General features: G+C 46.5%; 1 protein-coding gene across 3 annotated transcripts in view; it reads left to right on the top strand.

Annotated features, from left to right (window-relative positions):
• LOC148111607 (maestro heat-like repeat family member 5) overlaps positions 1–9860 on the top strand; it is a 31932-nt gene extending 22072 nt beyond the window's left edge. For all 3 annotated transcript variants that reach the window (XM_087880811.1, XM_087880809.1, XM_087880810.1), the window contains exons 15-27: positions 110–259; positions 446–600; positions 2206–2353; positions 3746–3897; positions 4258–4395; positions 4841–4955; positions 5884–6027; positions 6770–6946; positions 7491–7640; positions 7878–8003; positions 8335–8437; positions 9392–9457; positions 9577–9860. In XM_087880811.1, the coding sequence (XP_087736937.1) occupies positions 110–259; positions 446–600; positions 2206–2353; positions 3746–3897; positions 4258–4395; positions 4841–4955; positions 5884–6027; positions 6770–6946; positions 7491–7640; positions 7878–8003; positions 8335–8437; positions 9392–9457; positions 9577–9740 (1788 nt within the window). In that variant the 3' untranslated portion in view covers positions 9741–9860. The remainder of the gene's footprint in view (positions 1–109; positions 260–445; positions 601–2205; positions 2354–3745; positions 3898–4257; positions 4396–4840; positions 4956–5883; positions 6028–6769; positions 6947–7490; positions 7641–7877; positions 8004–8334; positions 8438–9391; positions 9458–9576) is intronic.
• Positions 9861–13695: the final 3835 nt, after the last annotated feature.

Genomic DNA, 13695 nt, shown 5'->3' on the forward strand with positions numbered 1-13695 from the left:
ACGGCCTGCCTCTCTACATGGGGTGCTGTCCCCAGATACGGGTCAAAGTCTCTGGCTTGTCAAAACCCTGATGCATCTCTTCATGGTCTCCTTTTCTTCTTTCCGATAGGCCTTTGGCGAGCATCTGAGCCCGTCACAAATAAACGACCTGATCTTAAAAGCCCTGGCAGCTCTGACACACCTGGACAAAAACATTTCACACACTGCGGGACTCCTGCTCAATTCGTTCTTGGAAGAATGTGGGATGGACATGGAGGAGGTAAGAAAATGGCAGGGTTTGGAGCAAAAGGGATAGAGGAGATTTTGTAGAAAAGAAAGATGAGAATGGGTGAGACCTTGTTGACTTCGGCTGGATTTAAGAAGGCTAGGGTTGGATGGAGACCACCAGGTAATCTTAGGGCTGTTGAGAAAGTTGGTCATCCCTTGGATTTCTCTTTTGCCATAGCTGCCCATGATCCTCAAGGAGATCTACCGACGTCTCCCGAAGATCTTGGACCCTGCCACCAAACAACAAACGCTAAAGGCAGTGTGTCACCTGGCGTCCAAACGGGTGAACAAAGTCGTGGATATTCTCCTCGAGTGCTCGGTGGCGTGCGATGGGTAAGAAGAACCTCAAGGAGATGTGCCTCCTGTTTTCTTGTACTCTACAGAGATTCTCAACCATTTGCGATAGGGGTGAATATCTGTAGCTTGGGGTGGGCAGGTCATGTGCTGATTGGGGGGGAGGTTGCATTGGGTTGGTTGAGGGCCAGTGCAGTCGCTGGTTGGCTGTGCAGTCGATCTGAATTCTGAGAGCTTCCTAGGCTGGTTGTCTCCACCATCCAGGTCATGATTGTCCCAAAGGTGCTTTTCCAAAAGGCAGCTGGACCTCCTTAGTTTTTTAACTTTCTTGGTCGCCACACTGTAGAAACAATGCAGAGACTCTGAAAGAGTGCAGAGAAGAGCAACGAAGATGATTAGTGAACCGGAGCCTAAAACATATGAAGAAGAGTTGCAGGAATTGGGTCTCTCTAGTTCGATGAAAGGAAGGATTGAGGGGGGACAGGATAGCAGTGTTCTGATATCTGAGGGGCTGCCACAAAGAGGAGGGGGTCAACCTATTTTCCAAACCACCTGAGGGCAGGACAAGAAGCAAAGGGTGGAGACGAATCAAAGAGAGAAGCAACCTACAATGTGCAGAACTTTCCTAGCAGTGCAAACAATTAACCAGTGGAACAACTTGCCTCCAGAAGTTGCGGGTGCACCATCACTGGAGGTTTTCAAGAAGAGATTGGACAGCCATTTGTCTGAAATGGGATAAGATTTCCTGCCTGAGAAGCGGTTTGGAGTACAAGACCTCCAAGGCAGGGGTGAAATCCTCTGGTTTGGTCTGGTTCGCCCGAACCGATAGTAATAATTGCTACTGTTTGCCCGAACCGGTAGTAAGAAAAAACGCTTTAAAACGTACGACAATCAGCTGTGCCGGGCAATGTCGGAACCTTTTTGTAATTTCTAATTTCAGCATTTTTTTACTACCAGTCAGCTGTGAGAAAATCAGCTGTGCCTGATTGTCTGTGAGGTTCCTGTTTGTTGCAGGGGCCATTTTGTGTAAAGTCCAGCTGCCTCTGCATTGTATGTGAGTCAGTTGTGTAGCTTTTGTGTTACTTTTGTGTAAAGTGTGATCGTTTGCTTTTGAGCTCTCTGTGATTCAGTGAGCTTCTGCATTGTGTGTGAATCAGTTGTGCAGCCACGCCCACCCGGACACATAACCACCAAGCCACGGCCGCCTGGTCATATGACCACCAAGAAACGGCCACCCGGTCACATGCCCACCAACCAACGCCCACAGAACCGGTTGGGAACATTTTTGAATTTCACCACTGCTCCAAGGTCCCTTCCAACTCGGTCCTTCTGTGAAAAGCACCTTTGGGTTAATTCTGTAGACACACTGCTCCTAGAAACCTCCCCCCCCCTTGACCAGTTCTGGGTTCTCTGGCACTTCCGGTGGCGCAGAGGCCCTCCTTTGAATGGCTACTAGACAAACGGTTGCAAGTCGAGAACTACCTGTAGCTATATCTTTTTCCATGCCTTAAAGCAGTTCATTTGGCCATCGGTTCTCTAACCCTTTCTTCCGTTGGGGGGGTTAATCTATCTGGAATGGCCGTCTCTTTGAAAATGGGGAAAGAATCTGATTTTTTTCCCCAATCCATTTTTCCACCTGCACAGAAGTGCCAGGGAACTGTGGAGGGCGCTGGCTGCAGACCCCTATGCTAACCTGAAGATCATGAAGCCCCTCCTCAAAAGGCTTGATGACCACGATCCCAGCACCGAAGCTATTGGGAGGGGAACAAGCAAATCCATCATGCCCATTGCGGTAAGCCCTCAACCGGTGGCTCTCCTTTCCTGAGATCTGCAGGTGGGCCAGGCCTGAGGAAAGGGGGAAGGGGCTGAGCAGAAGAGTCACCCTCGGGGGTCTCCTCATCAGGAGCAGGCACGCCCTGGCTGGAGGGAGGCAGAGGGCAAACTGGTGGGGGCTGAAATCAGAGCAAAATTTGACGTAAGCCCCCCTTCCCCCCAAAGTGCCCCATTGAAAGTAGAGGCATCTGTGGGCTTCCTCACCAGAACAGCTTTGATATTCATCCATCCATCCATTCATCCACCCATTCATCCAGCCAGCCAGCCAGCCAGCTCTATCATCTATCCACCCATCCATCCATCGGTTCATCTATTCATTAATCCATTCATTCATGTATCCGTTCATTGATTTATTCGTTTATTCATACATTCCTTCATTTATTCATTCCTTTACTCATCCAATCATTCATAATTCAATTGATTCCTTTATTCATTTCTTACGTTATTTCTTACAGAAATAACTAAAAAAGAGTTTGATTTAAGAAAATACATGATAGGAACCAACAAAGGCAAACACCCAACGGAGTACTTTGTGTCATATCTTATTTTAAATATTCTTAATCTGTATTTTTATTATGTGTTATATTGTTTTATTACATTGTTGTAAACTTCCCAGTGTCAGATTGCTCAGATGGCCGGTGGAGAAATTTAATTAATTAAGACCAATAGATTTGTAGTCCAGGTTTGAACTGTGGGGTCCTTGGTGCTTACTGAGCTTGGTGGTTTTCTTGCAGATGTTTCCCGACCCAACCAGTCTAACCCTACCTCTAAGCCTAACTCTTCCAGCACTGATGATGTTACCTAGCTGGGTCATGAAACATCTGCAACCAAAAAACACATGCTCAGACAGCACCCAGGGCCCCTCCAAGGACCCCTAAGAGGTGGAGAGTCAAGAGCCCACTTAGGAATGAAGACAAACAGAGAAACGTGAGGTTACCGATCTCTTTGTCCCCAGTTCTGTCTCACTTGTGCTACTTGTTGTCTCCCTTTTGTCCTGTATCTACACCCCACTGGCCTCTCAAAGTCTGGAGGGGGTGTAGAATGGGAGTTTCAGAAGTCCCACTTCTAGCAACCTTTTGCTCCGTGTCTCAGACATGGACTTTCCTGGCTCAGGTTTCATGGACATGAGGATTTTTTTCTCTCTCTGGGCACAATGAGAATGTATCTGCCGAACAAAACTCTGCATTGGCGACAAGAAGGGCATCCAGCCAGGAAAGCCTCAGCTCCATTCAGTTGCCCAGACTCCACCCCGCAAGGGATTAGGGGGTCGTTAAAAGAAGAAATAGATGATGATGATGAATCTAAGTAACCTGATGAGCCCGAGCTGACTCTCCTCTCCTCCTGTTTCTAGGCCACCAATGCGCTCTCCTTCCTCCTCTCGCTTCCTGAGGCAGCAACCATTGTCCAGCATAAGTTCTCCAGCCTGCTCCTGGCGCTCGTGACGCACATCTATTTTCTGCTGGGAGCAGGCAAGAGCGGGTCAGAACAGACCTACCATCTGGGGTAAGGAATCTCCTGGGCCCAATCTGGATCCTTTCTCCATTTCTGCAAAGCTCAGGAAACAGTCGTTAAGTGAACTTTGTCCCATTTTGCAACCTTTCTTGCCAGAGTGGTTAAGTGAATCATTGCACTGGTTAAGTCCCATGGTCGTTAAGTGAATCTGGCTTCCCCGTTGACTTTGCTTGTCAGAAGGTCCCAAAAGGGGATCGCGTGACTCTGAGACACTGCGACCGTCATAAATATGGGTCAGTTGCCGAGAGTCTGAATTCTGACCACATGACCATAGGGATACTGTAACGGTCGGAAGTGCAGGGGGATCAGCTGAATGATTGGCAACAAGTCTTCTGCCTTTGTTTCATTTAGCAACGCAGTCAAAGCCGTCAAACACCTCATCTTGCGCACCGGCTATCAGGAGGAGTTCAAGGACTTAGATATGGTTCAATGTTGGGCGATGCTGATGAGTCCTGAAAGTGTGTTTGAAGGCATTTTCCACCTGGTCCGGTAAGAAATTAAAAGTCAAAAGAGCTTGGCTACGAGGGGCAGTGGGTGAGAGAGGGAGGGGAGGCAGAGGGAGAGGAGGAAGAAGAGGAGGCAGAGAGATAGGGGGAAGGGGAGAGAGAGGGAAGGGGAGAGGGAGAGAAAGAGGGAGAGAAAGAGGGAGAGAGACACACAGAAGGCAAAAGTGAGAGAGAGGAAAGATTAGAGGGGAGGAGAGGGAGGGGAGAGGGAGAGGGAGAAAGAGAGAGGGAGGGTGAGAGAGAGAGGGAGGGTGAGAGAGAGAGAGGGAAGGTGAGAGAGAGAGAGGGAGGGTGAGAAATTCTCTAAATGGAGTAATTCATTGAGTAATTCATTTATCGATCATTCAGCTCATGATTTCTCTAGCTTGGTGATTTTCTTCTCCCTAACCAGCAGATCTTGTCTGATCTCTCCATATTTATTCTCTTAGGATCTTGTTCAACTACTCGAAACATGAGCTGAAGGTCATGCTCGGACAGGCTGAGACCTACGTGCGCCACCCCGATTTAAGACACAAAACCATTGGGATGGTTTTCTTTTCGGAGGTGAGGAGACCTTGAGATGCACCCCAACCTTCTGGAGCTCAAGGAAAGTTGCCCAGGGTTCAACAGAACTTTATGGTTAGAAACTAGAAGTTGTGGGTTCTCCATCACTGGAGGTCTTGAAGAAGAAACTAGACAGCCATTTGTCTGACATGGTAGAGGTCTCCTGCTTCACCAGGGGGTTGGGCTAGAAGACCTCCAAGGTCTCCTGGTATTCTGTTAATCAGTGGAATGGCTTGCCTCCAGAAGTTGTGGGAGGGAGGGAGGGAGGGAGGGAGGAAGGAAGGAAGGAAGGAAGGAAGGAAGGAAGGAAGGAAGGAAGGAAGGAAGGAGATTGAGGGAGGGAGGATGGGAGAAAGGGAGGAAGGAAGACTCAATGACCCCAAATTCCTTTTACTTTTTGCATTATTTTTTGTATTCTTGCAACTATCATTTACACTACCTATCAGACAGTCACAAAAGGGATGACGTAACCTCGAAACACTGCGACCGTCATATATATATATATATTTATATGCCGCCATTCTCCCGAGGGACTCAGGGCGGCTTACAAAAACAATATCCAATACAAATCACAATAAATTAAAATCAACAACCCAATTAAAACAATTTAAAATTATAACAATGTACACCCATAACGGATCAGTTAAGTTGACGAAAGGGCCACATCTTCAACTCAAATATGGACCGGCAAGTACCCAAATTTTGATCACATGACCATGAGGATGCTACCATGGTCATAATTCTGAAAAATGGACGTATCTCTTTTGTCAATGCCGTTGTGACTTTCAGCGGTCACTAACCGAGGACTGTGTTTATTTTCTTTTTCTCTCCCCGTAATGGCTGAAAGTGGCATCTTTAGTCGAGGCTCTCAGGGAAGTTCTCTTCCTTGGCTTGGCTAAAGCTCCATATCTCCACTCTTCTTCTTCAGCTGCTGTTTCACCCGGAAATTTGCCAATTCTTTGTCATCCAAGACATCCTCCAGGTGCTGAAGGAATGGATGACCCAGCCATATCCGCTGATACAGACTTTCAGCGTTAGAGGACTGGGGAACCTCATCCAACACCCGTTTGAGGTAAGAGAAGGGGGCAGGAAGGGAGTGGCTTCCAAGGTAGTAGCAGGTGTGACCTCGCTCTCTGGGAAGTCTACAAGGCTGGGAAGGATAGAAGAAGGAGAAGAAGAAGGCAACCAGCAGAAAGAGGACAGCTAGAGTGGTGTCTCTTCTACAAAGATGGCTGCAACCCTGGAAGATCTGAAGGTGCAAGTAGAGGCCAGATCCTCTTGGAGGACATTTGTCTGAAATGGTATAGGGGTTCTGGCTTGAGCAGGGGTTGGACTCGAAGACCTCCAAGGTCCCTTCCATCTCTGGTATCCTGTTAAGGACCAGGGGAGACCTGAGAGCAGTCTTCCAGTATTTGAAGGGCTGCCCCAAAGAAGAGGGGGTCAACCCATTCTCCAAAGCCCCTGAAAGCAGAACGAGAAGCAGCGGATGGGAACTCATGAAGGAGAGAAACAACCTGGAACAAAGGAGAAATTTCCTGACCCTGAGAACAATTCATCCTTGGAACGACTTCCCTCCAGAAGTTATGGGTGCTCCATCACTGGAGCTTTTCAAGAAGAGTTTAGATAACCATTTGTCCAGCAGAGTCTAGGGTCTCCTGCTTGAGCAGGGGGTTGGACTGGAAGACCTCCAAGTTCCTTTTCAACCCTCTTCTTCTATGCTCTGTGGCCTTCTCTTGCGTTTGTCATGATCGCTGTGAGACTCAGAGAACTCCAGTGACCGTTTAATTGCTCGTTTCTTTCCCTGCTTCCTCCAGAAGAACATCTTGGAACCCCTCTTGATGCCAGTGCTAAACTGCGCTTGTCACGAACAGAAGACGATGGCAAAAGAAGCTATAAGGACCCTGCATTTCCTCCTCAGGAACCTCGATATCAAAACCCATGCGGTGAAGGCAGTCAACCTCATTCCGCTCCTTCTGAAACATTTTCATGATGTAAGTCAACCAAATCATAACAAACTGGTTTTCCACCTCTCTCTCCCTCCCTCCCTCCCTCCCTCCCTCTCTCCCCCTCTTCCCTCCCTCTCTCCCTCTCTTTCTCCCCCTCCTCACTCCCTTCCTCCCTCTCTCTCTCTCTCTTTCACTCTCTCTCTCTCCCTCCTTCCTCCCTCCTTCCCTCCCTCCCTCCTGCACTCCCTTTCATTCTTCCTCTCCCTCTATCTCTCTCTTTCTCCCATAAAGATGGGAGAAAGTCCAGAAGGAGCTGCTAAGATTGAACAACTCTGGTCTAGATCAGGATTTCTCAACCTTGGCAACTTTAAGAGGTGAGGACTTCAACTCCCAGAACTCTCCAGCCAGCATACTGGAGTTGGGCTCCCCATCTTTGGGGCAACCATGACCTGGATGATTGACCATCTCCATGGACATTGAACTGGGAATAGGTGTGCTCTGAACTTGTGTGTTCTCCTGCAAACTTCAAGAAACTTCTGCATGGCTATTCTGCTATTGGAGGGACTAACCTGTCTCTCTTCCTTCGTAGGACGACATCGAACTGAGGAATACCTCCATCACCATTTTTGGCATGCTCCTGAAAGGACTGAAGGAGTTACGGAACAGTAATATGGCCGAAAACATCCTGAACAGCCTTATTCCCCTCCTCATACAACTGTCAAATGATCGGACAAAAGAGGTGAGTTGAAGGGCTGGCTAACCTGAGCTCCTGCTCTGATCATGCTACCTTCACAGAGACCACTCTGTACCCCCATCTTCACTCAGAGCAACGTGGTTGTACCACGTGGACACTCTGGAGAATGCAAAGACATTGTAGACAATCCTGAAGTTGTGGGGTCCTTGGTGCTCCCTAAACTTGGTTGTTTCCTTGAAGACCTTTCATGACCCAACTAGGTGTCTTTCCTCCCTCGGCCAGGTCTCCAGGAAGACCCTCGACTCCTGCGTGTCCTTTATGAACTGGGGGGGCTTTCCCAGCAACTTGTTTGACTATGAAATGTACACCAGTCTTCATAGCATGTACTCCAACATCTGCTACGTGGTTGTAAGTAGGAGCCAAGCTGGCCTGTTTTCTTCCAGATTAGAGTAAACTAACCATTTATTTCTTTATTTTGCCCTGCCTTTCTTATTTTTATAAATAGTTCAAGACGGTGGGCATCCCTAATACTTCTTCTTTTCTTCACAACAACCCTGTGAGGTGGGTTGCCCTGAGCGAGAGGGACTGCACCAAAGTCACCCAGCTGGCCATCGTGACTAAGGAGGGACTAGAACTCCCAAAGTCACCCAGCTGGCTTTGACCAAGAAAGCAGCCCCTTGGTTAAAAAAAAAAAAAGCTCTATAGTTCATTGGCTTCTTTGTTGCCTTGTTTTCCCCAGATGAATAAATGCAAGCAAAACCTTCCTGCGATGTTGGATCAGATGCTGGGATTCCTGAGGAGCCGGAACTCTTCCCATCGCGAAGCAGCTGCCCTCTTAATTGGTAATCACCAATGCCAACTCTGGAAGGAGGGCAGGACAACCCAAGACAGGCGGGCGGCCTTGTCACCAAAAGAATCTATGCAGAATTAAGCCATGTCGCTTAATCAGACTGGAAGCTGCTCTTATACCGTGTGGCTTCTCCGGAACGGCTACGATCGCGCAACAGTTTCTCAGGCAGTTCCTGCCCTCTTTCTTAAGGGTATCGCTGCCGTTGTTAAGTTAGCCACATGGTTGTTAAGTGAATCTGGCTTCCTCCCGGATTTGGCTCAGCCGAAGATCGCAAAAAGTGATCTTTGACCCCCAAGACACTGTAAGCGTCATAAATACGAGTCGGTTTGCCAAGCATCCGGATTTTGATCTTGATGTGGCAACGCTTCTAAGTGTGAAAAGCAGTCGTAAGTTCCTTTTTTCAGTGCCATTGTAACTTTGAATGGTCACTAAATGAACTGTTAGAAGTCGAGGACTACCTGGCCTGTATCCCTCTCTTTTGTATAGGCAAACCCACAGCCGTGGCTTTTTCTCTGGAAATATTTCCAGCTGGCCTCCCATTCTAGTATTAACTGGATTCAAGGCTGCTTAGATTTTTTTCCAAGATGATGGTTGTTTGCACAGTCCTAGAACATAAAGTAATAGAGTTGGAAGGGACCTTAGAGGTCTTCTAGTCCAACCCCCTGCTAAAGCAGGAGACCCGATTCCATTTCAGAGCAGTGGCTGTCCAATCTCTTCTTTAATCTCTTCTTGAAAGCCTCCAGTGAGGCCTGGAGACAAAAACAGAGGAAGAACGGCTACCCCTCGTCCTTCTTATTATTAGACAGACCCAATCCCTGGAACCATCCCGTAAAGTCCCAAAGCGACTCTTCCAAGTGGAAACCAATGAATTGTGCGTTTCTTTCCTGAATCAGTCGATTTAGCCGTCTCTGTTAACCCCACCAACGTTTTCTTTTTACGTGCCCAGGCTGCTGCGCGCAATACATGCAACCGGAAGTGATGACTTCAAAACAAATGAAAGAAGTTTTCCTGGGTGAGTTTCAAAGTTCCCTCGCTTGAAACAAGGAGTTTTTCTCCAGAAGCTCTGTCGCTGATCAGGGCTGGTTCTCACGGTTGATCCCGGAAATCCTTTGTTTTCTGGATTCGTTTCAGGTCTCCAGGATCTGCAAGGCGATTCCGAAGCCTCAGTGGCTCAGGCTGCAGCTGACTCAATGCAAGAAATCTTTCGGCAGTGTGGCCATCTGATCAAGCCGGGTCTTGTTAGTAGTCAACTCCTCTCCAAAGGCATCAGGAGGATCTCCGAGACCAAGCAATAATAGTTTCATAGTTTCCATTATTGTCATGGCACCTCATAGAATGAAATTAAGTGCCATCCTCACTGTATATTATACTTTTTAAAAACCCTATAAAAATAAAACAAAAACACACTTCCTTCACATTGTATGCAATTGAATTAAAAAACCCTCGTATTGTATTCATATTGCACTGTACGTAGAATTGTATAGTTACTGCTCTGGGATAGAAGCTGTTTTTCAGCCTACTTGTCCTTGTTTTTATTGTCCTGTACCGTCTGCCAGATGGTAATAGTTCAAAAAGAGGGGGGCCCAGGGTGAAATGGATCCTTAAGGATGCTTTGAACTTTCTAAAGCCAGCGGGAGCTATAAAGCTCTTCCAAAGTGGGGAAGGGGCAACCCATGACCCTCTGGGCACCTGCCTTCCAGCTGGTCTTTGGGGAAAGCGAGGAAGCGTGAAGATAATTCTTACACCGCGAAGGACCACGAAGGAACGTCGCAGAAAGAAGACCTGGCAGGGAGATTGTGGAAACAGGCCCTGGAGATAGACAGAACAATTTAATGTCAGAGAGAGGAGAAGGTTCCACGAGAAGGTCACAGAGCCACAGGTGCTATTGGAGAAGGGTGGTAGCAACCATCAACCATCGATGATATCTGGAACATCTCCACACTTGCTCGTCTTCCAACAGAAATAGGAACGCCTAGAGTAGGGCAGATGCAGAGAGCTGAACACTCCGTGGGGGGAGATCTAATGTCCTCCAAAAAGATGCTCATTATTATCCACATAGATGGAGCATTGAATAAAAGCCTTCGGGAAAACCTCTGGATCCCAAAGGCGTCTTCCCATGGGCCCTGATCTCCTTTGGAAAGCATGCGACGTTTCTCAACTTAGTTTGTTAAGCCAGAAGGTGGCCGAGCACTGGTCCCCTCCTCATATCTGTTCCTGGCAGTCCTTTCAACTTTCAGCCCTGAATGAGCCCAGCCTCATAGGTTGTAAGTTGGACCGGTCATAAACCAGGTCATCCTGCGTCCGTGATTGATTTAATGACTTTTAAATGGATTAAGGGAGTTGTTCAGTACAGACTGAACCCCTGCTCAAGCAGGAGAATTTACACAATCTAAGATAACTTTGTCTTCTTAAAAGCCTCCACTGATGAAGCACCCACAACTTCTGGTGGCAGGCTGTTCCACTGGTTAATTGTCTTCTTTCTTAGGAAGTTTCTCCTCAATTCCAGGTTGCTTCTCTCCTTGATGAGTTTCCGTGGTTTCTTCTCCTGCCTTCTGGTGCTTTGGAGAATAATTGGACCCCGTCTTCTTTGGGGTAGCCCCTCAAATACTGGGAAACTGCTATCATGTCGCCCCTAATTCTTCTTTTCTTTAGAAAAGAATAGCGTCTAATTATGGTAGATGCCCCAAAGTGGAGAAAGGCAGACCAAAAAGGCATAGAAATATCAGGACAGGTAGTTCTCAACTTATAACCGGTCATTTAGTGTCCGTTCGAAGCTACAATAGCACTGAAGAAAGTGTTTTACGTCCCTTTTTCACACTGATGACCGTTGAAACATGGTTGGTCCTCAACTTACGACCACAATTGAGCCCAGCGTTTCTGTTGCTAAGTGAGACATTTTTAAGTGAGTTTTGTCCCATTTTACGAACCATTCTTGCCACCATTGTTAGGTGAATCTCTGCAGTTGTTAAATCAGCAACAAGGTTGTTAAGTGAATTGGCTTTGCTGGTCAGACGGTCGCAAAAGGGGATCACGTCACCCTGGGACACTGCAACCGTCGTAAATGTGAATCAGCGGCCTAGTGTCTGGATCTGGATTGTGTGACCCTGGGAAATGCTGTGGAAAACAGCCCTAAGTCACTTTTTCCGTGCCGTTGTAACTTTGAATGGTCACTAAATGAACTGTTGTAAGTCAAGGACTACCTTACCCCAAGGCTTTCCTTTCTTTTCGTTCTCCACTTTCCGTTTCCTTTCTTTTCGTTCTCCACTTTCTGCCAAGTCTTTCCAAATTCTTCCAGCAGATGGTGGCATAATCTTACGAGTCTTTCCTCAGCCAAGTTCTGTAAAAAAATAATAATCAGAATTTGATTTTGGAATGTTGGAATTTCCCGATATATACGGCATACCTTGTTTGAACTTTCTGAACATGTCCCGGTCAGTTTCTCAACATGATGAGATGGAGGAATAAGACTGAAGAAGAAGGTTCACAAAAAAGTCAGGAAAAAATCGAGATGGAAAAATTACAATCTTTTTGCCTGGGGAGGATAGTAGTAGTGAAAATGAATGACTAGACTTTTATTTAGGGACATGATTTGTTTTGAAAAGTTATATTAAGTAATCTTACGTTTGAATTGTTATGGGCTACTGACCAAACTGTCACTTTTGTCCTGAAGTATATTAACACTAAAGTTAATTTTAAGGAATGCTTTGCTGAAAATTTATATAAGCTTATAAAGAATGTTTTGTTGAAGAATAAATATAAACTTGTGGGGTATAAGGAAAATATAAGTGGTGCAAGGGTTGAGGGAAGGTCTTTTACAATATTTTTTATAGATATCAAATAGTGAAGATGTTATTTGATTATAAGCAGTGTATTTGTAGAGAATAAGATGAATAAGTTTATGCAAAGTTATTAAGTAAGGCATGTTCCCAGGAAGAATTAATATGAGTTTATGGGGTAAAAAGTAGAAATAAGGTTTTTACAATATAGTTTATTTAAGATTGGTTAAAATATTTTGTCAATGGGTTCATATATGTAAGGGTTGGAGATGTGATGGTTAATTGTAATTGGGTGCTGATTGTGCAATGCTGGAAGAAAGAAGACTTGCGTATTATTGAAGAACGGACAAGAATGAAGTTGGATTGATTATTTTCAAACAATAATTGGTTTAAATAGTTATATTCAGATACGAACAAGGGGAGTTAAAGTGTAAAAGGGAGATAAATCTATAGATAGTTAGCTTATGTTTTTTTTATATGTTTGTTAAATGCTATAGCCTGTATTTGCTCTGGGAAGTCGGGGGGTGGGGTGGGAGGGTTGGGCAGGAGGGGGGAGGAGGGAAGGGAAAATATGTGTAAAATTAAAAAAAACTTTTTAATAAAAAAAAAAAAAGAAGTGGTTTGGAGTAGAAGGCCTCCAAGGCAGGGGTGAAATGCTACCAGTTTGGGCAGGTGAGCCCGAACCGATAGTAATAATTGCTACCTTTTGCCCAAACCGATAGTTTAAAAATGCTTCAAAAAGTACGACAATCAGCTGAACCAGGCAATATCGGAGCTTTTTTAAAACTTTTTTTTAGCATTTTTTTACTACCAATCAGCTGTGAGAAATCAGCTGTGCCTGATTGTCTATGAGGTTCCTGCTTGTTGCAGGGGCCATTTTGTGTGAAGTTCAGCCGCTTTTGCATTGCGTGTGAGTCAGTTGTGCAGCCACGCCCACCCAGTCACATAACCACCAAGCCACGCCCACCCGGTCAACTGCCCACCAAGCCACGCCCACAGAACCGGTAGGGAAAATTTTTGAATTTCACCACTGCTCCAACTTCCAACTGGGTCATTCTGGGAAAAGCACCTTTGGGTTAATTTTGGAGACACGCTGCTCCTGGAAACCTCCCCCCCCTTGACCAGTTTTGGGGTCCCTGGCACTTCCGGTGGCGCAGAGGCCCTCCGTGAGGGACGGCCCACTGAACTCTCAGCCACGGAGGGTGCGGTGTGGCTTGCCAACTCCTCAGCAGATGTGGCAGGGGAACGGCCAACGTTTTACCTGCCTGGGCTTCCTTGGAAAGCAAACTTCGGGAGTGGACCAGGGTTTCCGTGCTTCGGAAGGCTTTCATTGCTGCAGAGAAGAAGCAGCAAAGGCCCAGGAGCAACGTAGGCTTCCTGCCATCAGATCAGTTGGCAACCCTGGCTCCTTCACAGGGAGATACCAACCCAGAGGAATATATGGGCGGTCCTCGACTTACGACACAAGTGAGCC

Source organism: Pantherophis guttatus, chromosome 18 (assembly GCF_059756535.1).
Source record: "Pantherophis guttatus breed Tessera chromosome 18, ASM5975653v1, whole genome shotgun sequence".
NCBI classification, from domain to species: Eukaryota; Metazoa; Chordata; class Lepidosauria; order Squamata; family Colubridae; genus Pantherophis; species Pantherophis guttatus.